Source organism: Melanotaenia boesemani, chromosome 2, assembly GCF_017639745.1.
Source record: "Melanotaenia boesemani isolate fMelBoe1 chromosome 2, fMelBoe1.pri, whole genome shotgun sequence".
Taxonomy (NCBI): domain Eukaryota; kingdom Metazoa; phylum Chordata; class Actinopteri; order Atheriniformes; family Melanotaeniidae; genus Melanotaenia; species Melanotaenia boesemani.
The window spans coordinates 15329428-15355177 of NC_055683.1; the positions used below are offsets into that span (position 1 = coordinate 15329428).

Here is a 25750-nt window from a genome sequence, read left to right on the forward strand (position 1 = left end):
TGAGATTATGAACAGGCCGTGAGTAGAAATAAGAGAAGTAGAATACACTGAAGGTCAAAGAAGAGGTCAAGTGAAAAGTTTGATGAGAGAAGAGCGTGAAAGTCATCAGTCTGTGCAGCTCACACACGCTTTATTTAACATTTTACAACTCGAGCTGCCTCCCCAAGCTTTGGGCTTTAAGTAGCAGTTTAACTCTGCAACCTAAAGAAAAAATGTTTGCAGGCTGCTAAGTTTCAAAGACAGAAAACAGAGCGGGTGCTGCCACGCGGGTCACAAACAGACCGCAAACATAAACGAAGGTTTTCTCCCGCAAAGGCCTCAGCTTTATTTGTTCTCACTTCTTCCTCAGGCCGCTCTGGAAAAGGCCACACACACACATAACACACACACACACACACATCCATATTACGCACTTAAATTATTAATAAACTATTTTAGTAATAGAAAAGTATAAATCAATGAAGAAAATTCGATTTATTTTTTTATTTCAAAATAAATAAATAAATATGTCCACATTAATAATTTTTCAGATTCCTGATAACCTTTTGTGGAAACTATAATAAATATTTTAGATATTACATCCAAAGAAAAGCCTGTATTTATTTCTTTTGTTTCTTATTTATATTTGAAATTATTTATTAAAAATCTATAGGCCCTGATTCACTATTTATCTGTTTAGCATATGTTGCGCTGTATACTGTTAAAATATGAACTGACGCAGCTACAGCTTTTAAATGTTATCGTTATTAAACTGCGTTTGTTAATAAAAATGAAGACAATGGGATATTTTAATGAGCTTCACTGACACCTTTTCATCAATTAAAACGAGGAGCTTCCTGTTTAAAATAGCAGAAATGTTGTTTTTCAAAAATAAAATCAATAAAAAGGAAATTCTGACAATTAACATATTAAAATACTCAGTTTTTATAACTGATATTTTAAATTACACATATTAATTTAATTAATTATTCATTTTGTAAAGATCTGCTTTTTGTTTCTTTCTTTTTTTCACAAACGCCCACAAAGTTGTGAAAGCTGCACTTCAACAACTCTGAGTTCATGAGCTTTTTATTTGTCAAACTGATCAAAGTTGAACCAACACAGACTGAACCAACATCAGAAGGAGCACATGTGGACTCCCGCATGCGCTCATCATGCTGCGTGAGGTCGGCGGTTTGCGCCACAGCCGTAAAAACTTTTTCTCCTTAGAAGGTCAAAACTCTGCTTTTATACATGATCAGGACAGTAGCCTAAGTTTTCAAGGCGCACGTCTGTTGAAGCTCCATCTGGATTTCCTCACCTAACTGAACTTTTTGTGTGTGTGTGTGTGTGTGATGGATACATCTTGTATTTAATGCACTCCTGGCAGGAGTTACGCACCTGAACTATCTCAGACATCAACGTTCATCTCTTTCCCAGACTAATAAATACAATAAAGACCGGACTGAATGGAAAAGGACAGATTTGGTTTTTGGTTTCTTCATTTTGCGCAATATATGGCAACAGGCTCTAGGTTAGAACAGCTAAAAATAAATAAATAAATAAAAATAATGAGACATATAAGTAATGAATTAGTAATTCGTGAGATCTAAAGTCTTCCAAATAAATGTGCATTTAGTGATAAGGTCATCTTAAATTCTAACAGCATTTTATCTCGAGACCAACTTCATTTAGGCCATATGGTTTGAGAAACGACTTCTTCCCACTTAAATAACAAAATGAATAATATTTATCATAAACTCTATTGCCTCCCCCTCCGTTCCCTCCCGCCCCTGCCGTCGGCCCCGAGCTGCCCCTACACTGTTGCCGGTGAGAGCTACTAATCCCCTGCGTCCATGGTTTACTCTGAGCCCGTATTTAATTCCTTTAAACCCCCAGCTGCCGCCCTCGTTACTCACTGACACGACAGACTGCGAACCGCTCTGGTTATTAATAATTCACCAGCGCTCTGCTCCGCTTCTCCAGCCGCGGCCGCAGGACACCGCACGTCTTCACTGGTGCGTGCGTGTTTTTCACTTTCCACATTTATTTGCTTAAATTTCAGCTGCTGTCGCATAGCACAGCACGGCGCGGAGCGAGTACCAGTTCTTCAGTACAGCTTATTTGAGCTCATTTCTGCTGAGTCCCGCTGTCGCTGCGTTGGCTCTTGATGTTGCGACATCCGCGCTGCCACATGGTGAGTTTCGCTTCAGGCGCCCTTCTTTCCGCAACTTTCTCCGGACACTGAGGAACAGGTGGAGGAGGACAGAGGCGCACCGCCACGTTTTCAGATCAGCAGGGGGAAAAAAAGAGGAAAAAATAAAAAGAGTGCATGAAGTGAAAGCGCGCGGCGGCGTCCCCTCTGTGCAGGAGCAACAGCTGATTTGATGAAAGCGGCAGAGTGCCGGGCTACTTACTGACGGTGCACGGCCAGACTTCTGCTCTGTCACTCGGGCTCAGACTGTGCCTGTGTCGGTGGACTTTACGGCACCGAGACAGATCGCGAGGGAGGAGAGGAGCGCGCATTGCCAGGCCACGCAGTTTTTATGGAAATATCTTGCTGAAACTGAACAGAAACACTTCGGACGAAGACATCGGGACTTGGATTATACGGCTCTTCGCTCCCGTTGTCTTGGCTGAGGATAGTTAACTGCAAATTCCCAAAAAATGACCATGTTTACCGGACAACAGGCCGTGCATTAGGGCTTCTTTGCTTCCGGTACAAGGCCCAACTAAACAAGAAACCGAGCACTTTTCTCTCTCTCACACACACACACTTTTTTTTTTTTTTTTTTTTTTTTTTTTTTTTTTTTGAAGCCGAACTTTTGAGAGTGGAAAATGGGTCTTTGAGAGAGTTGGCACATTTCCTCACACCACAATGGTACGTGCTGTGTAAACCAATAATTTCCTCATTTATGCAGTCAGCTTTCAGGCTTCATTGTTCATACATTTAATGATAAACAGAAACAACTTTTATGTTCAGTGAAGCGCGCTTATGATAATTGTGTGCATTTACTTGTAAGTAACCAAAGAGTTTGCCAAGTCCCTCCACCAACCTGAATCTGTTAAATATCAGACCCCTGATATTGTGGTTATGTTTTCTTTAAAAAAAACAATAAGAAAAGACTGAAGGACGTCATGAACATTTGCTTAAATGCAAACACAATTCAGCTTATTTTCATACATTTTTAACTTATTACCAAAATTTTCTGTCCAACCTTTTGTTCAAATCCACCACCCGATGTCTACTGCAGTTTTATCTACATGGAGAGCACGACTCCTCTCATTGGAGTGTTTTCTGAAGTGAACCAGTCTGTACACTATTTATAGCTGCGCATATGAGAGGTGCTGTCACAAATCATTCAGAGTAAGCAGCTAATAAAGAGGCGTTACAACGTATGTAAGGGTCGTATATTGTTTGACACGACAGCCCCCCACAAACCTGAATCCCACCTAAAGGCAAAATCGTAAGAGAGGTCGGAAACTTGGCTATGAAATAATGGAGCTTATTGTTTGAGCCAGCTACTGATTTGTGCGTAATTACGCACGGCGGTTTTGACTTATTCCTTGATTACGCAAGTGATTTGTTTATGCAAACTCAAGAGAAAAGAAGAAGAAGTTTATTATGTTTGTTCTGGATGCAGAGACACCTTGTGCAGAAAGCAGACGTGAAAATATAATTTAAAAATATTTGTGGTCTTTTTATGATTTGAATTGGCAAAGTAGCTTTAAAAGACAATATTTGAATGTTTCCTGTTTTATTCCCACTTAACCATTAAAAGACTGTAACGTGAAAAAGTCTAGAGCCACCCCTCATTTCTTAATATATTGCCAGGAAACGAGGCAATAGGTGCAGAGATTTACTGAAACACAAACAGGAATAAGTATAAAGAAAACACAGAGATTGTACAATTCTAATGAGCCTGAAAGTCAATATTTAGTCCGAGCAGCTTTATTCTTCCACGTGGTCTGAACCCTTTAAGACAAGTTTTCCTGCCTTTTCTTGAAGTAGTCTTTAGGAATAGTTCTCCAGACTTCTTGAAGAACTTTCCAAAGTTTTTCTTTGGTTGCTGGCTGCCTTTTATTATGTTCTCTATCAAGATGATCCCACACTGCTTCACAGATCTTTGTTCTGGTACCAGCAAGTGATATATACAAGCTTTGATTTAAACAGAATTTTTTCTTTCTTTTATCAGCTTCAGGGAGAAGGGACAAGTCCTCATGGCCCTTGACTACCTGCCTGTGAGATTTAAAAGAGTTTATTGCTTGTCCTTAAAGTTTACATGGTCAAGCCCTGTCTGTTTAACCTCCTGACCTTTGATGGGCCCCACTGGTTCAACTTGTCTGAGCTCAACCAGTGGGGCCCTTCTAGTATTGCCTAAATTACAACTAATTGCTAAAGATCATGAGACATTTGCACTTTTTTTTCAACTCATAATATCTGTGCAGCAGATTTCCAAAGTATTGTAAAGCATTATTAGTAATGTTGAGGTCCTGGCTTTGGGGAGGATTCATCAGTCCATCAGACCTGTTGCCACTGATTTTCAGTCCAGTTTTTTCTCCCTGATTCCCTTCCTAAATAAAGTCTTATTGACAGCCACCCTTCAATGGAGACGTTTCTGATGAGGCTTCAGTTACCAGTAGAAGGATCTACTAAAGGTTTAGGTGCCTCTGGTGCTTTCAGATTCTCTCAAATTCTTTTCATATTTCTTTAGGACATCACTTTCAGATATTTTTCATCTAAGGCCTGCAGCTTCTTTTTTTGTCCTCTATTTGTCCAATTTCCTCAAATATTTAAGGATACATTGCACCCCAGTCAGGTATTTTGGCTAATAGTTCTTGAGAATCACATCATTAATGTACAAAAAGATAAATATATCGATGGAACTGTTTTATCTTGGACATTTTTCATAGATGCAGCTAAAGAAATGGGAGCAAATCATATGTTTGCAATGGGATGCTTGTAACAAAGTCCCTAAAGATACAATTTAAAAATTGTTTTTTGCTAAGTTGAGAATATTAAGGTACTAGGATTGGACTTTCAGAGTGAAAATGCAGTAAATTTCCTTTGAAAACCTTTGAAAGACCTTCAGAAAGCTGGAGAACTATTGCTTAGGACTGCTTTCAAGGACTGCAAGAAGGTCCGACTTCTTAGAAGTAAAATATCAAGAAATGAGTGTTGATCAAGATTTGAACAGCACTAAAAATGCTTTATAAATAAAATTGAAATTGGAATTTAAATGAATTCTCTGTGAGGTCTTGAATGCATGTATTTAAAAGAGGAACGTCTAATTTTAAAATTTGTAAAAGAAAGTCTTTGTAGGTTTATCACATCCAGCGCGCTCGTCTCCTTGACCCTTAGACAGAATTTTTCTTGGCACAAAATGAGTCAAGTCAGGCAATAGTTTCACAAACCTCCCACATACAACCTTGAAGCTTCTTAGATACCAGGACGGCATCTTATTTGCACATGAATATGGAAGATTATTAGTATGAATAATTATTTGTTTACGAGCATCATTGCTGTAATGGCAGCCGCCCAAGAAGCTCATCAGTAAAAATGATACAGAATTCAGGACAGGCCTCGCATGGGATTAACTCAACTTGTTATTTTCTTATTTACGGCAGAAACTCACCTTTTTTTTTTTTTTTTTTTTTTTAAGAAGGACTATTTGTGCCAAACATTCAGTTGCATGTTATTTTAGTCAGATTGCACTGGAGGCATCTGTCAATCAGTGTCAGGATTCAGTTCACTTTCCCATGAGGAGGAGGATCTTCCTCTGACACACACCACACTTAGATGATCTATAACTGTGGATTTACAGCTTATAGGTTGTATTCATGTTTTCTGAAATCATCACAGATGAAAACATGACATTTTAGGTTCTAGATGTGTTGGCGCCTCCCATGAAGCAACTTTTTTTTATTTTTTTTAAATATATAAGTAATGAAACATCCATATTTTTTCAGTGAAAGCACATTTGATCTAGTGGAGGATAAGCTAAAGGAAACTAATTTAATCATGTAGTTCTCTGCAAGTAGTTATGGGTTATTATATCTTACAATGTGTTTTTATGTTAGAGTGTGTGAGTGTGTGCCCACCACATGATGATTAGACAAGCGGTTTTCCAGTCTTGTGTGATCTCCTTCTTGGCCGTTGCTGCCTGTGATGTCATCCCTCACTGTATACAGAAAATGATGTTATTATGTTTGTCCCAGCTTTGACGTTTTCCCTGGGAAAATAAATAAGGCTGGAAGCAGGCGGGAAGAGTTCATGTGGCGCGTACGCCTTTGCTGAAGTTTAAAGATTGAAACGCTGATATTCGGTCAAGCAGCATGAATGATATATAAACAGTAAAGAGGCTGCGGAGGATGTAAGAAGAGGTATAATCACAGTGTATTCATCCACATTAATGTGAGATCAGAAGTTACAGGACAATGAAAATGCGTATGCTGCAGAAGCAAACCCAAGACAAGACTTTAATGATGGTCGTGAGCTTCTTTAAAATGCACCAAATGTCAGATCTGACAGATCTGGACAGCAGGAAGATTAATTTAGCACCTGAACTTTGCAGAATTTAAATAAGTTTTTAAAGTTTTGATTTATCATCTTGCAGGACTGTTTTTCTTGCATTGTTGTGAAGAAGCTCTGGATTATAATTTGAATGGTACTTTTAACTTGCAAATATCAAACATGTTCACAGTATTTTTAGTGTTCCTGGGTCTGTAAATTATTGGCTAAACATTTTAATAATATTCTTTGCATAAATTATACTCTCAAATTGTTTATCTTTCTGTTTAACATTTCTATTAATTTATTTTCCGTTTTAGTGATGTTGATCCTCAATTATCAGGCTCAGATGTAATCGGACTGTTAACTCAAAGCATATGGAGATCTGTATCCTTCTCTCATTAGCTTTTCATCATTTAACCAGGTAGAACTTGCAGGATTGACTCAAAGTGAAACAGCTGCACTTTAAAAGTGTTGCGGTCAAACCCACAACATGCAGTTAAAGGGGCTCTGTGAAACTGGTTGCAAAAATAAAGCCAAAAAATCATTAAGGGCAGCCACATCTGCTTTACAGTAAGAAAACAGAAAAGAAAAGTTGAACTGGTGAGCTCTGCATATTTTACATCTCAAGACATCCACTGATGATCTTAGGGTTCTTTTCCATGGTTAATAAAAAAAATAAAAAAAAAACGCTAGAAATGGGCAAGTGAAAACACTCTGCTGGAGGAAAACATAACCATATCCAGGTCTACAATAAAGATAATATTTCACCCTCGTTTACCACAAAGTGCAAATCATTCATAAGCCTCAAGAACTGAAAGGTCAGATCAGACGCTACGATCTTAAAAAGCCAGAAAGGTTCTGGTGCTGCATTCTTTGGACTGATAAAACTAAAATAACCTGTTCACCTGTAAAACACATGGAGGCAATGTGATGGCATGAGCATGCATTACTACCAGTGGTGCAGGGTCCGTACTTGATGATCATGCAAAAGACAGAAGCAGTTGGACTCTGAAGCATGTCTGGATATACTGCCCAGTCTGGTTCAAACAAAAGGCACGAACTCATACTGAAACATAAAACAGATGTATCCATATATCCAGTTCATAAAGGTCAACAAACTGTGAGACTGTAATGCTTTTCACTGCCTCTTGTTTTGTAGAGCAGCATTCATGTGCAGGTTATACGATTCTCAGACAAACCTCTAGTTGCAGAAATGATCTGTCACACGAGAGAGATCGCACTTTACAGAAAAGAGCATCTTACTGCTTACAGCCAGCCCTGCTACTTGAGTCTTTAGGACCTCGCTGATTATGTACAAGATCCTTCAACGCGCTTAAGAGGTTTAGCTGGGCCTCTGCATGAGGCCATTTGCACCGTCGCAGGTAACCCTGCTCTCAGTGTTGATTTCTGCTCACACAAATCAAGTTAACCTTTGACAATTTGGGGTGGAGACAAAAGGCTGGCCATCTTCTGATTGGTCGATGCAGTCCAAAGATGTATAATGGACCGATCAGGATATGGTTAATGTACATCTTTGTCTCCACCCCTAAACCGTCAAAAGTCAGTTTGATTTTTGCAAGCTTAATTCAATTTCGAGAACAAAGTTACCTTAGAAAGCACAAATCCCCTTGAATGGAGACTCAGCAAAAACTTGTGAACAAGTGGAAAGACACCCTGGTAGACGGGTTGGTTGCACTCTGACCTGCTCATTTGTGCAAAGCTGGATCTTTCTTGTGCTTGTGGATGTTTTGTATGAGAGGGTTTTTTGCAACTGCATTCAAGAATAGCATGTTTTATCGCCCACTCAAGAATATAGATATATAATATATAAGTTTTCACTTTTAGTTCATATTTATTATAAAACTGTAACTTTTGGTAAAACATAGTAGGCAACACAAATTATGTCTGTGTGTAAATGTATGCACATATACACAAAATTGTTTTTTGTCATACAACCTTTTGCAAATTCACTTGTAATATCATTGCAAACACATGTTCGAACCACACAAATTTGAAACAATATAAATACATGCCTACACTACAAGCTACACAAACATTACTATTTTGCACAAAGATTTTACCCTCTGAACTATTCTAACATAGAAACGTCCGTCTTACTTTAAAAAAAAACAATTTAAAAAAATATCACCTGAATCCAATCAGAATCCAGATAACCCAGCTGTCCGCTGGCACACAGCATGTATTTCTGGAAGTCTGGAGTTCTGAAATGAGTCTCAAAACTCCACATGCACATTCAAACTGATCCATGCAAATATAATTTGATCTGTGTGTGTTATGCCTCGCATACACATACATTTAACACACATTTGAACATGGAAATCATTGCATCTATTAAGTTTAGGGTAAGTATGTGTAGAAAGTACCAATATTTTTGCAGTTTGTAATGTATACATGTATACAAAGTTAATCTATACGAAATCATATTGCTGGATATTTTTGTGTGGACTTGAACACATGTTTGCAATTACCCAAAGTTATTAAAAAAATTGTGAATACACTTTCAACTATGAAGCTAATTTCGCTACATGCTGAGCCTGAAAATCTACTACTCCTTATTCTTCTATATTATTTCTGATCCTGTACCATTAACTCTATTAAGACTTAATAATCAGAGGAATTGGTTTCACAAGGCAAGCTGTACACCAGCTGTATAACCCAGTAATCTGAGTCAACTTAAATTAGGAAGCTTTGTTATCACCTCTAATTTGAAAAAAAAACAACAACAACAAAAAAAAGACATGAATTTCCTTCCTTTACTTCTCTCTTTTGGGCCTTAATGAGGGATTAGAGCCAATAGCATTATTCATTAAACAGGGTGTGCCAGCTATTTATATGTGTAACAATATTAGCATATTTGTTGAATTTTCAACACTTTTTTAACATTTGTGACCAGGTTTAGCATTCTAAATAAACTGGCATCAAATGGATCGTACCAAATTGAATGCTGAAAAAGAACCAGTGGCAAGCCCTAGAAACATACTAAAAATGTATTTCGTTACACACACACATGCTCGCACACCCTCCTAATTACCGCCTCCCCCTGTTCCCTGCCTCTTATTCCACACCTCCTGAGATGCAGGTGTAAAATATCACATTTTTCCAGCATTTCTCCCTGAGGTGACGCTGGCTCGGACTCACACAACGTAAATTTCCCCTTTCATATTCCCTCACACATTTTTTTCTACAAACAAGTTCCCCCTCCCATCCTTCCCTGCCTTTGATGTACTTGCCACATCTGCACAGGTTTGTTAGCTTGCTACCAGGTGAAGAATGAGGATACAATTAAGGTTGAATAAAGCCGGAGTGGGTTGGATGTCAGGGATGTTTTGCAGTGGAAGAGAAGTCTCTGAAGCTCTAGAAACTGTTGAGTTCACAGCGTCAATCTTGCTCATGATTAGGACGGTACAGTGGAATGATCAGAAGGTTGTTAATCAGTCGAAGAGTCACGCCTCTTGTAGATTGTTGTGTATCCAGAAATGTAGAAACCCAGATGGTGTGTGTGCCGGTGTGTCTGCGTGGAAAAGACAATGAGCTAAGCAGAGGAAGGCGGGCATTATGTATATGTGCTCCTATTAATCCATTTGAGCAGCAGCCAGCTTAGGCATCCATCCTCTTTCAGTTCTGATGTATTATATTCATGATTGTCAGAGAAAAGTGAGTGCAAAATACAGATCATGAAACTTTTTTAAATTCAGAAAAGTTCAGTAACAGTACACTGGTGTAAGCCTAGAAAAGAATAGTCAACAGACTAATTGAATCTCTTGTAACTTATACAGAAATGTTCTCATGTACCTGTGTGTTTAGCCTAGCTTTCCACAAAGCCTCTCTTTATGGTTAATGTGGCTCTATCATGGCCCTGCTGACTCTAAAGGACTCAGAACTCAGAACTCAATAAGCAACCGACATCCAGTTGTAGTGACTAAAACATCCTAACATGACAGTGAGACTTTCAAACATATAGTATACACACTTACACATTTTTAGTTCTATTTGTTAACGGACAAATGTTCATCCATCTGTTAGTTTATTTTGATAGAAGTTTGAGGGCGTTATACCTGGATAACAGAGGAAGAGCAAAGTCATGCTAGCTAACGCGAGTGCTAATGGTATTGCTAGCTTGTTTAGCAAGTTACATCCAGAATTGACACATTATTGCAACACAAAAATACTCATGAAATAAAAAACTACTCTATAGAAGTCTACAAAAATTATTTTTCTTACAGTTTTTCATATTTGCTCCACAGAGAAAATATGTCACAAAATAACTGCTGTATTAATTTTAAAAAGGAAAGGTCAGATCAGATGCTACCGTCTTAAAAAGCCAGAAAGTTTCTGGTGCTGGACAGAAAGTCCACGTATGAAGGTACAAAAGTATAGTATGTCAAGCCACACAGCCAATCTGACTATTGTGTCAACCAATGGCGACTTTGCTTTGAAATGTTGGCTTTAGCCACTGTTTCCTTGCTATTTCATTTGATGTGCACATTACAAACTATAACTATGGTTAATGTTGGGCATTAAAATCTAGTTAAATTTAGAAAAACATCATGCCTGGAAACTAAAAGATCATTTTACATTAAAGTATTATTTTACTAGACTGGCCATTAGCTGCTGTGTCCTGCCTATTGCTAAACACACTTACACACAAGATGTCCCACTGAAAACCTGCCCTGAAAATCTTTTGGGCTCTTAAAATGAACCAAAGTCATATTTCATTAAGCTAACTCACCAAACACATTTGTGGAAAATAAATGAGCAGTAATGAGTGATGAATTATCAACATGCAGATCAAGTCACTTAATTTCCACAACACCACAATGGTTTGGAAATTTTGACTTAATACTTTTTCTAGCTTATTATATGCTTTTTGAACATGAGTCTATTGGTGGTAGAGATGTTTTAAAGCTAACACCTAGCAAACCACAGTCATGGCACTCAAAATCACTTCCACAGTGGCTTCACCTTTCAGAGTCTGTGGCTATATCCGTCTTTTTTATGCAGGCAATGTTTTTTCTCTCTCTCTCTCTTTGGGCAGATCTAACTGTTTCCCTCTCTTTCTGGTTTAAATATTAAGCTAGCTAAACACATCGTGATACATAAATTATAATTTTAGTCAAAGAAAGACTGAGTGGTTTTCATATAAACCATTAAAATCTAAGTCTTAAAAGCATGATACAAGTTTTTTTTTTCGCCTTTGGCAAAACCCTACTTTTAAGCTAACATACCTAACTTTATTAGCTATTTACACATCAGGCAATTCACTTGATAATTTAAAGACCCTATAGGACAGAAATTGCACAATAAGAAATTGCTAAGAACAAGGAGATGTTTTCAGACTGCCAATGTTTCTTGCCTTCCCTCATTAATACCGACCAAACAGAGGCAGCTTTGCACAGCATCGGTGTGTGCTTTGAAATTTGCTGTTGATGCGGAATAAAACAATGTCTGGCTGTATGGCTGAAGAACACTGAAAATTTTTGAAGCACTCAGCGGAACTGCAGAGTTGGCCAAAATAGTTCTGTGGCCTTGTAAATGCACAAACAGTTATGTAATCCTTTGTTATAACATGTAAACTATAGCTAAGTTAAAGGCTTTTTTTTATGTGATTACCTTTTTTTTTTTTTTTTTTACCTATATTTAACTATATAAAACAGTTTTCTTCCGGGTACTCAGTCACTTATAAAAGAAAAGATCTGGATCCTTTGCTCTTTAAGTGATGTTCAATCCTTTCATTTATCTTGTGTTTTAGCTACATCAAGACTGAATTACATGGTCTGTTCAGTACAAATCATTTTTCATCTTTAAATGACTAAAGGTCAGGACAAGAGGCAGCTAGAAGTTATTAGTATGCCACATTTTGTGCTGCTCTGTGATTATCAGAAGCGTAAAATATAACCTTCAGCTGGACTGGTCAGTTTATGAGCTTAACAGAAAGCAATGGGAGCTTGACAAGGGCATCATTTCGTGGGAGAAATGGTTTTCCTCCAGTGTTTCCCCACATATTAGTTGTGACATGCCAGTATTTGGATACAGAGGCTGAACGCCATGACTGGTGTTTTCCCGTCTCTTTGAGGACTTGAGTTTAACTTTGTGTGTACGCTCCACATGGCACACGCTAAAGTTATTGTGAGCACAAAAAGCTCAGTTAAATAAAACCACAGTTAGTCCTATGTTAATCAACCAGCCTGAGACCTTGTGCCACAGACGCTGTGAAATCAAACACACAGATGTCCTTCCTGTGTTACAGGGAAAGGGAAAAGACTCAAGCTGTAACCTCTCATTCTGAAGGATATGAATAGCCTGTGTCTCCAGCCGCAGCTTGGTTAGCCCCAGTCTGGGACTTATTATAGTGCTGTGTGTTTATGCATGTGTCTCTGAATGTATTTGTTCAAGGGCAATCCCATGTCACCCTGTGCATTTGTGTATTTGTGTGCATATGTAAATGCTTAAGTAACCTCATGTCTGTTTGAATTCGCCCAGAGCTGTTTATCTCACATGCCAGTTTAAATAGTATAACTTTACATTTTCTTTCTGGCTACGAGCAGAGTTGGATCCTGTTTTGTGTGCATGCTTGTTTCAGAAGGTAAGAACATAAAGTTCTGGAAAATAGGATTATTTCCCCTTTTCTCCGAAACCCAACAACTTAATTTAAGTCTCGGAGTACCAGTGTGAATAAACTTCTTAGTAGATTTTTAGCCTTCGTCTAAAAGGTTTAAATGATTCCCAGAATAACTATTCAAGTTCAGCCTGAATCAAAATAACTTGTACCAGTTTAGACTCAAAATTAATAACAAGCTGCTCGCGAGCCAGGCAGAACTCTGAACCCAAATCCTCAGCCTTCAGTTTTCCCGTATCCATGTTGTCTGGCCCGGCTGCCTCAATAGACTTCAGAATTGCACTGGATGCTCATTCACAGCCTTTGCTGGTGTGTCCTGTTGCATACAAATGAACAGAGCTGAATAGAAACAAACACTTAATCTAAACACTTTAGCCAGGCATCATAGAGCCCGTAGTCTGTGTTTGTCTATATGTGGGCAGATGTATGGTCTGTATGTGCGTGTCTGTGCTGAATGTGTGTGTAGTATGAGACTGTGCACCTACGTACAAGTGTGTGTGAATGATTTGTGCTGAATCAGTGCACGCTGACAGAAAAGTGACCATGCAGGTGAAATAGCAGAGGCAGGAAGTGCTATTGTGTTGGCAGTATTATGTGTGGGTACGGCAGCTAAACACTTTGCCTCTCCATTCAAGTGGTGGTGACGGGCAGGTCCGGGCCTCAGGCCTGCACAGCATATGGGCACAGGCCACCAACTCACGCACGTGCGTGAGCATGAGTAGAAATTAAAAGTGAAAGGAGGTTTCTGGTGGTGGGACTTGAGATTAAAAAAAAAAAAATTTTCATGTACAAAATCTGCTTTTTCAGCTTTATAACACATCATTTCTGTGTTTTAATCTCTGTGATTCTAAATACAGTCTCCACTAATGAATGAATGATTGTTGTGTTACATTTCAGGCAACCGAAACCTTTCTGTTGAACGAAGAACCCTCCAGAGGTCCTGGGATGCCTGAATGCTTTGTAGTATCAGATTCATACAGGGTATGCATTTATTATTATTATTTTTATTATTGTTATTTGGTATTAAATGTGTAATTGGAGTCATTACTCAAAACTCAGACTGTTTTCAAGCTTGTGGTAATTGCACTACAATCATAATGTCAATCACAGCTCCCTCTACTCAGCTGCAAACTATTACAATTATTATTTCCACACACACATTTAAGGGAAAAAAATCAGGGACTTTGAAACTTCACCAAAGCTTCCTTACCTCATGGCAGTGAAAATTACTATGTTATACAATAACGCCTCGTCCTATAAAACAGAAAGGAGTGAAACGTTAAAGAAAGTCACCGTCTCCACCGTCTCCAGCCTCTGTTGGAGATTGGTGGATTGGTAAAGCTGCGATGGAAGCAGAGGAGTGGGGATGAGGATGGGGAGAAAGTGCTAGTGGTGTCAAGGCGGGGCTGAGCACGGCTGAAAGTGTGATTGTTTATGAAGCGGGAGCCACTTTTCTGGGCTACGGTCTTTGTTTCTCAGAGTTGAGACCTATGCCAAGTCTCACAGAGAATCTGGGTTGTTACAGTGTATCGTGTGTCTCAGGGTACAGAAATGAACCATTATGGCTGTAACCGAGTAGCACGGCCAGTATAGAAGAGACTTTTGGAGATTCTCAGCGGTGGTGGGGTGGAGGTGGGGGGGTATTGCTGTGGCTGTATTGGGTTCCGAGGGCAGCGAGTTCAACAACATCCGCAGGAGGGTTGATGTTGTTGAACCTCCATCTTCTCACTGGGAGGTCTCCAGTTTGGGGCTTAGTCTTGTTTAAGTTCATCTTGACACCCTCGGTTTGCTGTCCGTCTATGTTTTGTTCATATGGTTTTTCTTAGTTTGATGACATTCCTAAATTTTTACAGTATAACAGGGTAGTGTTATTAATTTTAGTGTACTGTTTGGAAAGTGGTGTAATCCTGAAAAGGTTTAATACACAGCCATTTTGGATGGTTTTCCTTTAAAAACAAACAAAAAAAGCCTAAAAAACAAACAAACAAAAACAAAAAAAAAAACATGAAGTGTAGTTATGGCTAATATGTGTGAGCAGATTTTTTTATTTTACAGATGCTCTTCAGAGGTATCAAGACATTTTCTGTATAGGATAGAATAGAATATTTCTTTACTTATTAGTTTCTTTAGTAATCATAAGAAGAAATCATTGCTGATATATATTAATGAATAATAGTTAAATGAAATAAGTAAATAAACAGTAATATTAAATTAAATAGACGATGTAGTCATTGCATGAGGCTGTTAGCAGGAATGAACCTCTCTACTGTAATTTTTGCAGCTGAGGTGAAGAAGCCTCTGATTGAAGGTCTTTAGTTGTTTGATCGCTACTATGTTGTGCAGTGGATGTGTAATAATGTGAACTCTGTTTAGCAAAACATGGACCGTAGTGGAGAGAACGAGCAGGTTTCTTTGTTTCATAAAAAAGTTTTAGAGGTCAAACACATTTGACAAAAAGAAAGCCAGAAACAAAACTTTCCTTTTCTAATTCTTTATTTAAAAATTCCCATTTTATCAATGCATCTGTTTATATGATGATATTTTTCATTAATTCAAAATGTAATTATATTGTTCAATGATAGATAATTAAAAACAATAGATGAATAAATAGATGTATAAATAAATAAATAAACAAACAATATAAAGAATGAAAAATAAAATGTAGAATTATTATGGGAGGCTAATTCTGTTGGCAGGAATGATTTTCTCTAAAGGTAATTTCTGCAGCAGAGATGAAGAGACCTCTGCCTGAAGACCCGTTTCTGTTTGATTACTACTTATTGTGTATGGAGGATGGCCAAATATGAAGTGTAGTTGTGATGGGGATGTGTGAGCAGGTTTTTTTGTTTCACAGAGAAGTGTAAGAGGTAAAATAGATTACCGGGAGACTTTCCATTTCTTTATTTAAACATTTCCATCATATCAGTGCATAAGTTTATAAGCCAGAAAAGAATATTTCTTTATTAATCCCAAAGGAAATTATATTATACAGGAAATTATCATTTAGATTATTTAGATTTGTGGGCAGGGGTGACCATTTCGTACAGACATATTGGTGCAGAGGTGAAGAAGCCTCTGACTGAAGACCCTATGTTGTTTAATCACTGTGTTCTCCGTTAAAACCCATCTAAGTTCGGAGCTAATGACTGATGTGTGTTCCCGGAAAAAAACTGTCTTCCACAAAAACAGTCTATTTGCTGATTTATTAAAGATACACTACGTAATTTTCCAACCGTAAGTTTGTGTTCCAGACTAGTTTGATGGCACAATGACATCTATTATGCGCATTTCTGGAGCCATCGCCACCCAGCATCGTTCTGAGGCTGAGAAACCACCTCATGCAACTTTCTCATCTGGGGCGCTGCGTGATGTTGCAGCCGAGTTTCTCTTCACATGCTAGACAATCGATATAAACACACCTGCCATTTTTGAATGCCCACCGTGGCTGACTCAGCAAAAAGACTGTCTTTGGTTGGCTGGAGAGAACAGGTAGCATCCAAGATGGATGCTGGATTAGCTGTCGATAGAGAGCACATCACTGGGAAAATGGCAAAAGTTCTGTAGTGCATCTTTAAGCAACACAATAAATAATACAAACGTCAATAGACCAACCTTTTAAATGAACACTGCAGTTCCTCTCTGACACAAAAGAAAACGGTCAGACAAACCGTGAGCTCTCCTACCCTCATGTTCCCCAGCCAACAAAAAACAAAACTCCTACTTACCCTGACACAGTCTGCCGTAAACCTCCTTAAAGGTTCATTAATTGTCCATCTACTTGTAATACCCATACATCATGAAACACCAAAGTTACGATAAAAGTGCAAATAATAACTCGGCAATAATATCACTGAAATGAGCTGTTTTAAATGTAATTAAATAATTAAACTAAGATCAAATCCAAACATAATCAATTATTAATTGAAATAACCAAAAAGTACATAAATGTACACCTAGAATCATGATGTGGTGGAGAGGTTGAGCGATGTTGTCCACCATGTTTAGCAGCTTGTAATCATTACAAGGACTCCAGTTATTAGTTTATTCAGGTTCTTTTGGCCACTGACCTGGTTTTTGTCCCAGTTTTCATTGAAAAGTTTTTTTTTTGTTTTTGGAGCTTTTAGAAAGATCACATCAGATTTTCTCTTCTACAGAACACAAACCTTGTGTGCTATTTTTTAAATTAAATAATGCTTTAAGGGGTCAAATTATATGGAATAATTACTTTTTAAGAGGGAAATTTTAAGAGGGAATTCCCCTGAGTTAAAAAGCTCCACTGTAAGCCCTTCGTATCTAAATATGCTGCTACAGCTGACATCTGCTCTGCCCAACAATCCAACCATCTTTCCACTTATCTGCTCCTGCTATATCCCATCTCCTACAACATGCAACAGACAGGTGTGGTGTCAACACTGGTTGCAGCATGACATTGTATGTGCTTGCACAGTTCATGCATTATGTGCAGTTTGCTGTCATTCTTGAATTACCTGTCTTGCACACCCAAAGATTCCCTGTGGTTATCTGAGCATATTTTCTGATAATTTTTTTTAATGAAGGCCTCAGTTCTGATGTAACTGTGCAACAAGCTGGTGGGTGAAGTTGTTAGCGAGCTGGCCGCTCTGGAGCAGCGGTAAATATGTATATTTGAAGTGTGTGTGAAAAAGCAGAGCCACAGCAGACCCACCAACCATAGCATATGGCCCTACAATGTGTTGTTTAATGAGAGATTTACTCACACAGACCACTAAATGTGTGGCTCATTTAAGGAGCCATGGCAGAGGAGTGTTGCATGCAAGTCGACTCCATAAAGGAGATGACTGCAAGCACTCGCTGCAATCAACACCCTCACTGTGAGCTGAAAACAAAGAAAATCCCTCAAAAGTTGCTGGCAGTTGCTGGTGTGAGCACACCTGCCTAAAAGCGTGTCTTTGTATGTGTTGTTGGGTGTGTCTGTGCATGTGCTTTTCAGATTAGTCATGTATCATATTCACACAGAGGAATGCCGGTGTTATAACCTCGAATGGTGGTGAGGACAGGAGGTTACAGTTTTGTGGCGTACATAAACTCCTGACCACACACTGTCTCCCTCGCCACCCGCCCGCCTGCCTGCATCTCTGGCTCGCGTTTCTGGCCTCGTGCAGTAATTGGCCACACAGAGCCCAGATCTCTTTGTTTCGCCTGCAGAGGCTTGCGGTTGAAATGCACAAGCAGTAGGCCTCATAAATCTGTGGGACTCCAATGTCAGACCCAAAATTTCAGCTCTTCATTTCTTTTTTCTTTTTATGACCTCACTCCTACCTAAATTCCCAACAGCACCACAATCAGAGCACGGTCCAAGAAGTGATATTTTATGACTTCAACGTGAGCTGTGCATCACTTATTCTTTTTGTTTGTGTGTGCATGAAAAAACCCGTGCAGGATGTGTTTCCACATCCAGCTTTATTATTTTGATACAGCTCAGAGGCTATGATTATACGTCTGTCTTCACTGTTTGCTAGTTTTCGACTTCATAGTGAACGCTGCAGTCACTGTTTGGCTTGGACTGACTTCACTGGTTTTTAAGCTACAGTTGTGGCTTCCAGACTGGGTCAAATATGGTTCAGTAAATAAATAGACTTGACTTTACAGCCGTGATGAGAAGACACATTGATTCAAACGCCTGCAAATGAATTCAAGTACATAATCCACTGCAAACTTTAGTGTTTTAATGCGTGAGACTTGAGAGAAATCTTTACATCAGAAGCTTGAACCGCAGGTTTCCAAGCAGCTGAACACATAAATCTGCCAGTGTCCACAACTAATATTAATAAAGCATTTTTTTTTTTTTGCCGGTGTAGTCAGAGACGTTCTCACATACAGCAAGTTTGCACGTCTGAAAATACAACCTTATTCACGTTTTCTTATGCTAATAGCATTTTTGACGGTGCGTTTACGTGTCTCCCTGTCACGTCAAAGTAACTACAGATTCACTGAGCAGCTCATACCCTCTGATCATTATTTATATGCTCGTAACATGGATTGCACGGGTCAGTGAAGGCAACTAAAGCATGGCATTGCCATATGAGACGCAAGGAATTGCGGATGTAGCCTATGGGCAGCGTACAGCGAGTCGGATCCAAACCGAAGATTGAACCCAAAAAAAATTTTTTTAATCATAAAGTTTTCTCGGTAACACCTCGATGAATCTAGATTCTTGTTCTTTCTTTTTTTGTTTTGCTCCTTCTTCTTAAAAGATCGTATTTCAGGAGAATTTGAAGGAGAGCGATTTAAGTCCTGCGAAGAGGAGAGGGGAGGGAGACAAAGTTTTTTCCCTGAAAAAGTTTGTGCAAGCTTTCACTTTCTAGGCGGGGTTACTGTAAGCTGCAGCAGCATGGAGTGAGAGAAACAGGACGGCGAGCGATTGCAATGCAGCACTATACCGAGCTTCCATCCAACTTAAATAAGCTGTCCGGTCCTCCCTACTAAAAATAACCATGTACTCCCCGTACTGCTTGACACAGGTAAATTCTCTTCTCTTTACTTCATTGTTAGGAACAGCGGGGGGGACGTCAGGCGATATTTTTGTGTTCTAAAATTGCGCCGCCTCTGTTTTCTTTCCTTTTTTTTCTTAAAAATATTATTTACCATTTGTCTCTCTGTTGTATTTGAGCTCGTTTCTTGTGTTTTGACTCGCTCTGAAACTTTCACCTCCCCAAACTCTTTGGACGCTTTCGGACGCAAACTTTTCTTGTGCGTTTCCACCGCACATGCCTTTTTTTTTTTTTTTAGGGAGAGAGAGAGAGAGAAAATGGCGCTTCTCCCTAAATTCATTTTTATATTTTAAAAGAAAATCAAGAAAGAGAGAAGAAAAAAAAAGAAAAGAGGAAGGAGAGGAGCCTGCGGAAGGAGGAGAAAGCGGAGCGCAGGGACGAACACGGGAGCGGAGTTAAACGTTACTGCTGTTAACATTTTCCCAAGTGTGGAGGCTTTTTTTTCTGTCTATCTGAGAGGTGTGGGCAGAGAAACAGTGGGGAGGAGGTGGTGGTGGTGGTGGGGCGTGAGGGGGGGGGCTCTCGCCGCCGCCTTTGGGGCTGCTTTCGTGTGGAACCGGGAGCGCGAGAGATTTTTGCGCTTGTGTGTATGTGTAATAAATGAACGGAGACGTATCCTGTATGACATTGTGAGATGGCGCTTTTTGTGGCGCTCTGCTGCGCCAGACGTTTTTGAACTTGAATGCAACATATGAGCACGTGCAGTTCTACTAAGGAGAGGCGCAGAAATGTCAAATCTGCATCCAGCTGCTGTTTGATCTTCTCTCGATCTTTATTAGCTCGTTTAAGAGAGTAGTGTTATTTCTTGTTACAGTAAATTTAGGCTGAAAATACAAATATGTTATTTTTTTTTTAAGTAGAACAGATTCTGGCTGCCGGCTGTGTCTCATAACTTCACTTAGTTTTTTTGCCTGCTGTTCATATTAACGAGCTCTTTGTTACAATTTCAGTTGTATATCAGATTTAACGCAGTCAATTTTTGTATTAATTTCTGTTTTTTTGTGTGCATAAAATGCTCAAAGTGAAAGATTTGAAAACTTTTTGTAAGTGTGTGCTGCATTTTTTACTCTTGCAGCACATTTCTAATTCTTTTGACTCTTAAAATGGCACCTGAACTGTATAAAAAAAATTTTTTTTTTACCCCATATTTATTCATTTTATTCACAGAAGATCAAATTCTGAAGCCTTTGCATACATTTTCAGAGTGGAGGGAGAGGCAGCAAAATTTCAAACCTTCATCTTATTTCCATGCAGTGCACCTGCCGGATCTTTAGCTGCCTCTGTTTTAAGCTTATTATAAAGTATAGGAACTTTTTTTTTATTACAAATAAAACCACTAACTCAAAACAAATCTCTTTTCTCAACATTTTCCCTTCAGGGTTTTACTTTTTACTCCCACGTTATTGGATTCTGAAGATATCCAACATGGTTGCAGTGACCTTTCTTGTGTTGTACACAGCTGCTGGAAACCTCCCTCTAATGATGCAGACTTGTTTATCCCTCATTGGTTTCGTCTGACAGCGGACTGCCAGGGTCTGTGTTTGATGTGTGATACATTCCTGCTTTTTACAGTGGTTTTTATTAAGAAAGTGTTTTTCCTCCCATCCTCTGCGACTCTGCTACCAGAGGCTGACGGGGTGTCCAGGCCTGTGCTCCTCTGGTTTGGGCACAAGTCACGTCTGGTTTCCATTTAAAAAAAACATTAGCAGCTAAGGATCATAATGTCGGCCTCTTATAGCAACACCAGAAAGAAGAAGGGGGATTTTGGTTGTTTTAATTTTATTTATTCATTTTATGGAAGGAACTATTAAAAGCTTGCTGACTTTAAGACTCAGATGTGGAAGCTGAGCTGATTCCATTCTCATGTTATTATTTTACTTTACAATTTGCTCTACGTGTAAGATGTATATTCACTTAAATAGTTTAACTGGATACGTGCGTCCCAAACAGGCCTTGCATGATGACTTTATCTTCGATGGATTTTAAATAAGAAGAAAAAATGTCACGGCACATAAACCTAAACAAAAGGAGCTTTTTTATTTAGCTACATAAATTTCCCTTAATTAAACTTAATTGGCAACAGAGGCTGACACACAGTAATGCAGCACACATGTTGCACATGATGGTTGTTGCCGTTTGTCATTGACTTAAAATGATGGAAGTGCATTTGGAGCAAGAATAACCCCTCATATTGTTTCTTCTCTTGTCTTTATTTTCACACTTTTTTTTAAGAAAAAATGCTGCTCCTTTATTAATGTCAGTGTTCAAAGATGTCACCACACACACACACACACACACACACACACATATCCAGCATTCCCCTGCAGCTCTGTCTGCAGATGAGGAAAAACAGGCACATTTTATTCAACTAATTCCTTTTTTTAATAAACCAAAACATTGAACTTGTTTCGTATGAAAAGACTTGCAAACAAAGGAGTTTTAACTGTGATAAAAGCCTGAGGAGGAGCGGTGTGCTGGGCAGAGAGTGGCCAGGGAAAGATGAGAGGAGTGTGTGTTCTTGTGTGTTAGGAATAAAAATCTGCTTTTATTGTAGCTTAGGTGTGTTTTTATTTATAAGAGAGAAGTTAATCTATGTTAGTTTCAATTTACAATCACTTCAACTGCATGTTCACATCCTTTTCAGAGTTTATTGCTCGTTTTTTAACCGACAGCATCTCTCCGAGCAGACCACGATGACGCACAACCTCATTAAAAACCAACACAAGATATTTTGGTTGCAGTGCATTTATAAATGTGTTCAGATCTTTATGCAGGTCGTAATTTATGTTTTTTTTATCTGAGACTGTGTTCACTGGTGCGCCGTTTTTAACTTATTCCTTCCCTCTGCCCCCCTTTCTGCCCGCCTGGATGCTGACCCCTGCTCTCCTAACACCCTCTCAACACAAAAGTATTACCCTACTCACCTTCTAAACAATGCCTTAGTGGTAAGTCCTGTTTAGTCCCTATTTATTTAGCATTAGGTGTGTGTGTGTTCTTTTCTTTTTTAAAATGATCTTCCCATATTTCATCAAGAGAAAATGTTTATTTTTTAATGCAGCTTCTGTTTGGCTGCTGATGGTACAGAAAAGAGAAAAATCTTTTTTCTTCTTTCCATCTGAGGGGAAAGTTCTTATTTTTCCTTTTTCTTTTTTTTGTCTGAATAGAAGTTAACCCTTAGAAAAAGGCACATAGCCTTTATATATTTTGCCAGTTATGGTGCAGCCAAAACGCCGGCTGTGCTTTGAAATTGCGCAGAGAGCCTCAGCGCTGAATGCGTTACATCCATCCACGTGTCATCCAAAGTAATATCCTGAAATGTGTCTTTATGTTGATTAAACGACTTGAAGCTGCTCTTTCTTCGGCGACATCCTTCATTTGTTTCTGGCTGATTTGTCACACAGTCTCTCTAAAGCACCATATGATGTAGTGCAGAAAACGTCTGGAGCCACTTTTTTTCTTTAATAATGCAAGAAAACCGGAAATAGGTGCAGAAATGTATGAAAATGTTGAAACTTAAGTGGAATATAAATATACTGTATACGGCTGTTTGGTGAACTTTGAGCTTGAAGGTCAGTTTGATCTGAGTAGCTTTTTTTTTTTAAGATTTCTTGCAATTTCTTACAGTAGACTTCAGGAATAGTTCTCCAGGCCTCTTGAAGGACTTTCCAAAGCTCTTCTTTGGGTGTTGGCTGCCTTTTTTCATTTTCTGTCAATAGTATTGATGATTCATCCCTTAAAAAGACCCGTTGTCACTGATTTAAATTCCTTCTTCTCCACCTCACTTGTCCTCTTTTGTCAAGGTTTCGCTGCATATCATAGTGAGTTGTGCCAAGTTTTTGGTGTTATTGGTGCAAACATAAAGTTCTTACCTTCAAACTGTTTTACTTTTGGAATTTTTAATGAAATGTGAACAAATGATGTGTCTTTGCAAAAGGCTGCTGGTAACAAAGTGCCTAAAGATGATTTTTAAACAGATTTTTTGCTAAGCTGTCCATTATGTATCGACACAAAACCAGTTTATTTGACAAAAAAAAGTGTTTTTTGTTTTGTTAGTGGCCTAAAAAAAAGCGATAGTTGAAAGGAAAACTTTTTAAAGACTGGAGAACTATTGCTGGCCTCATGAAAGCAATGTTTTCGGAGGCGGAGATGCTCAAGACTTTTGCACAGTTCTGTAAATCCTTTAGCAGCCAGAAGTAATTTCTGCTTAAAAGTCTGGGCTCTGTCACTTACTGCTCTCTCCTCTCTGAATCCCTGCATTTTTTTTCCTTATCATTTTCTTTATGTTTCTCTAAGAGGACGTATTATATCGTCACCACCAGCTATCAGCTGTGCTTTAAAGGAAAACACCAAATTAATATCTAGAGGAAGAGCATGATAAAATAAATGTAATCAATACCTGGATTTTGAAGCATTATCGCTACGCATATTTTTTTAAGACCCCCCCCCCAACCTTTTCTGCCATGCTGTCTCTCCTCTCTCTTCCCATGGCTTGAGTTGGAACAGCTGTTTAGAGGATTACGATCTGATGGAGCTGCAGTCTGAATAAACAGAAAGTATCAGAACGTGTGCTTCAAGCGGTAACTGGAAACATGCACCTGAAATCAGCTTTATATGCTGTCGTGTCAGTCGGGTCTGAGCGGTCATTCCTCACTGCAGTTTTACATTAAAATCAAACTCCAAAACCAGTTTCAGGGTTGCTTGTATTTCCTGTATTAAATTCCCCAGATTGGTCTATTAGATTACAGAATCACCATGAGTTCTGCTCCAGTTGCACACTAGTGTGTTTGTCATGAGTCTATATATACAGTCCTAATGTGACTTGCCAAACTTCAAAGAGAAGTTAACTCATTAATACCTTTGCAGGGATGCAGAGCCAGTAAAGCGCTCTGCCTGCAGACGTGGAGAAAGAAAGCGTGAACTCCTAACACTTTTGATTGACACATAGGCCTAATCTATACGTTTTTTTGTTGATCTGTATGAATGTAAGGGAATTGTGGTGCTTGTTTCATGCTTAGCAGGTGATCCCGGATTTTTTTTTCCCTTTTCCTCTTAGGACAATAAAGGGGTCATAATGGCAGACGCTGCCTCCCACACTTGTTTCATTAGGTCGCAGGCCAGCCCCTGCAAACAACTACAAGACAGAACATATTAGTGTTGTCAGCAAATACTGAGTCGTTAAGCATTGATTTAACATCATATTATGATCAAACTTGTGGTTTACACCTTTGCTTACCTCTTTAAAGGTGGCATATTGTGTATTCGTGCCCACTAGCCAAACCAAAGAGGTAGCCCCCACAGCTTCACCCAGCTTTGCATGTTGCCTTTGCAGCTTCAAAAGCGGAAAGCATGTTGTGGATTATTTGCATTCTAAGTACACGCTGTACTTGCAAGCATAAAACTGAAATGCTCATGAAGGTTTCTGTGATTAATTTCTTTGTCAGTCTTCAGTTTTTCTCTGTTTGCTGTCAGCTGGTGACTCGAGGCCACCATGCGTCAGCAGGAGCACATTTACAGCAGTTTTTGTTTTTTTTTCTGCAAAGAGATTCAGGGCTGTGTTTGGTGGCTGAGACAAAGATGAGATGAGCTGGGCGCATCTTGGCAGCAGGCAATATAGATTTGAATTAAGTAGCATGTAGTTTTTATCTGGAGCTGCATGCAGAGAGAGAGGCAGAACCAACTGTGTCTCATTCAATATCAGCACAGCTGTCCCAGCATCCGTGGAGAATGGATTCCTACTGCTATTGCCATGGGAGGCTCCAGCCAAGAAGAATGGGAGGATATCCAGTGTGTGCGCTTGTGTTTTAAAAGGAAGGCGAGGAGCGAGAGGAGAAAGGGGAGAGGAATATGCTGGTGTGTCTGTGTGCACACACATCTGAATGAGTGTGATTTTTGCATGTGTGTGCCATGTTGTCTCCACCCGCTTCACTCTTCTTTTGCTCATGTCACCTCTGGCATGGATTAGTCTTTGGCACAACCCTGGCAGTGCCCGCGGCCCCAGTGCGGTTCTGTGGTCGGTGATATGTTGTGCTGTTGCCATGGCTACTGAACACACACACACACACACACACACATTGATGCTAAATTACATAA

The 25750-nt window shown here is 39.1% G+C and overlaps 1 protein-coding gene across 8 annotated transcripts in view; it reads left to right on the top strand.

The window, feature by feature from the left end:
• The first annotated feature begins 1792 nt into the window (after nucleotides 1–1792).
• nfixb (nuclear factor I/Xb) overlaps nucleotides 1793–25750 on the top strand; it is a 177297-nt gene continuing 153339 nt past the window's right edge. For 3 of the 8 annotated variants that reach the window (XM_041996910.1, XM_041996920.1, XM_041996941.1), the window contains exons 1-2: nucleotides 1793–2860; nucleotides 14028–14111. In XM_041996910.1, the coding sequence (XP_041852844.1) occupies nucleotides 2858–2860; nucleotides 14028–14111 (87 nt within the window). In that variant the 5' untranslated portion in view covers nucleotides 1793–2857. Of the gene's footprint in view, nucleotides 2861–14027; nucleotides 14112–19466; nucleotides 19631–22569; nucleotides 22606–25750 lie in introns of those variants that run through there. The other 5 variants (XM_041996882.1, XM_041996978.1, XM_041997002.1 and 2 more) reach the window with 5 other exon arrangements.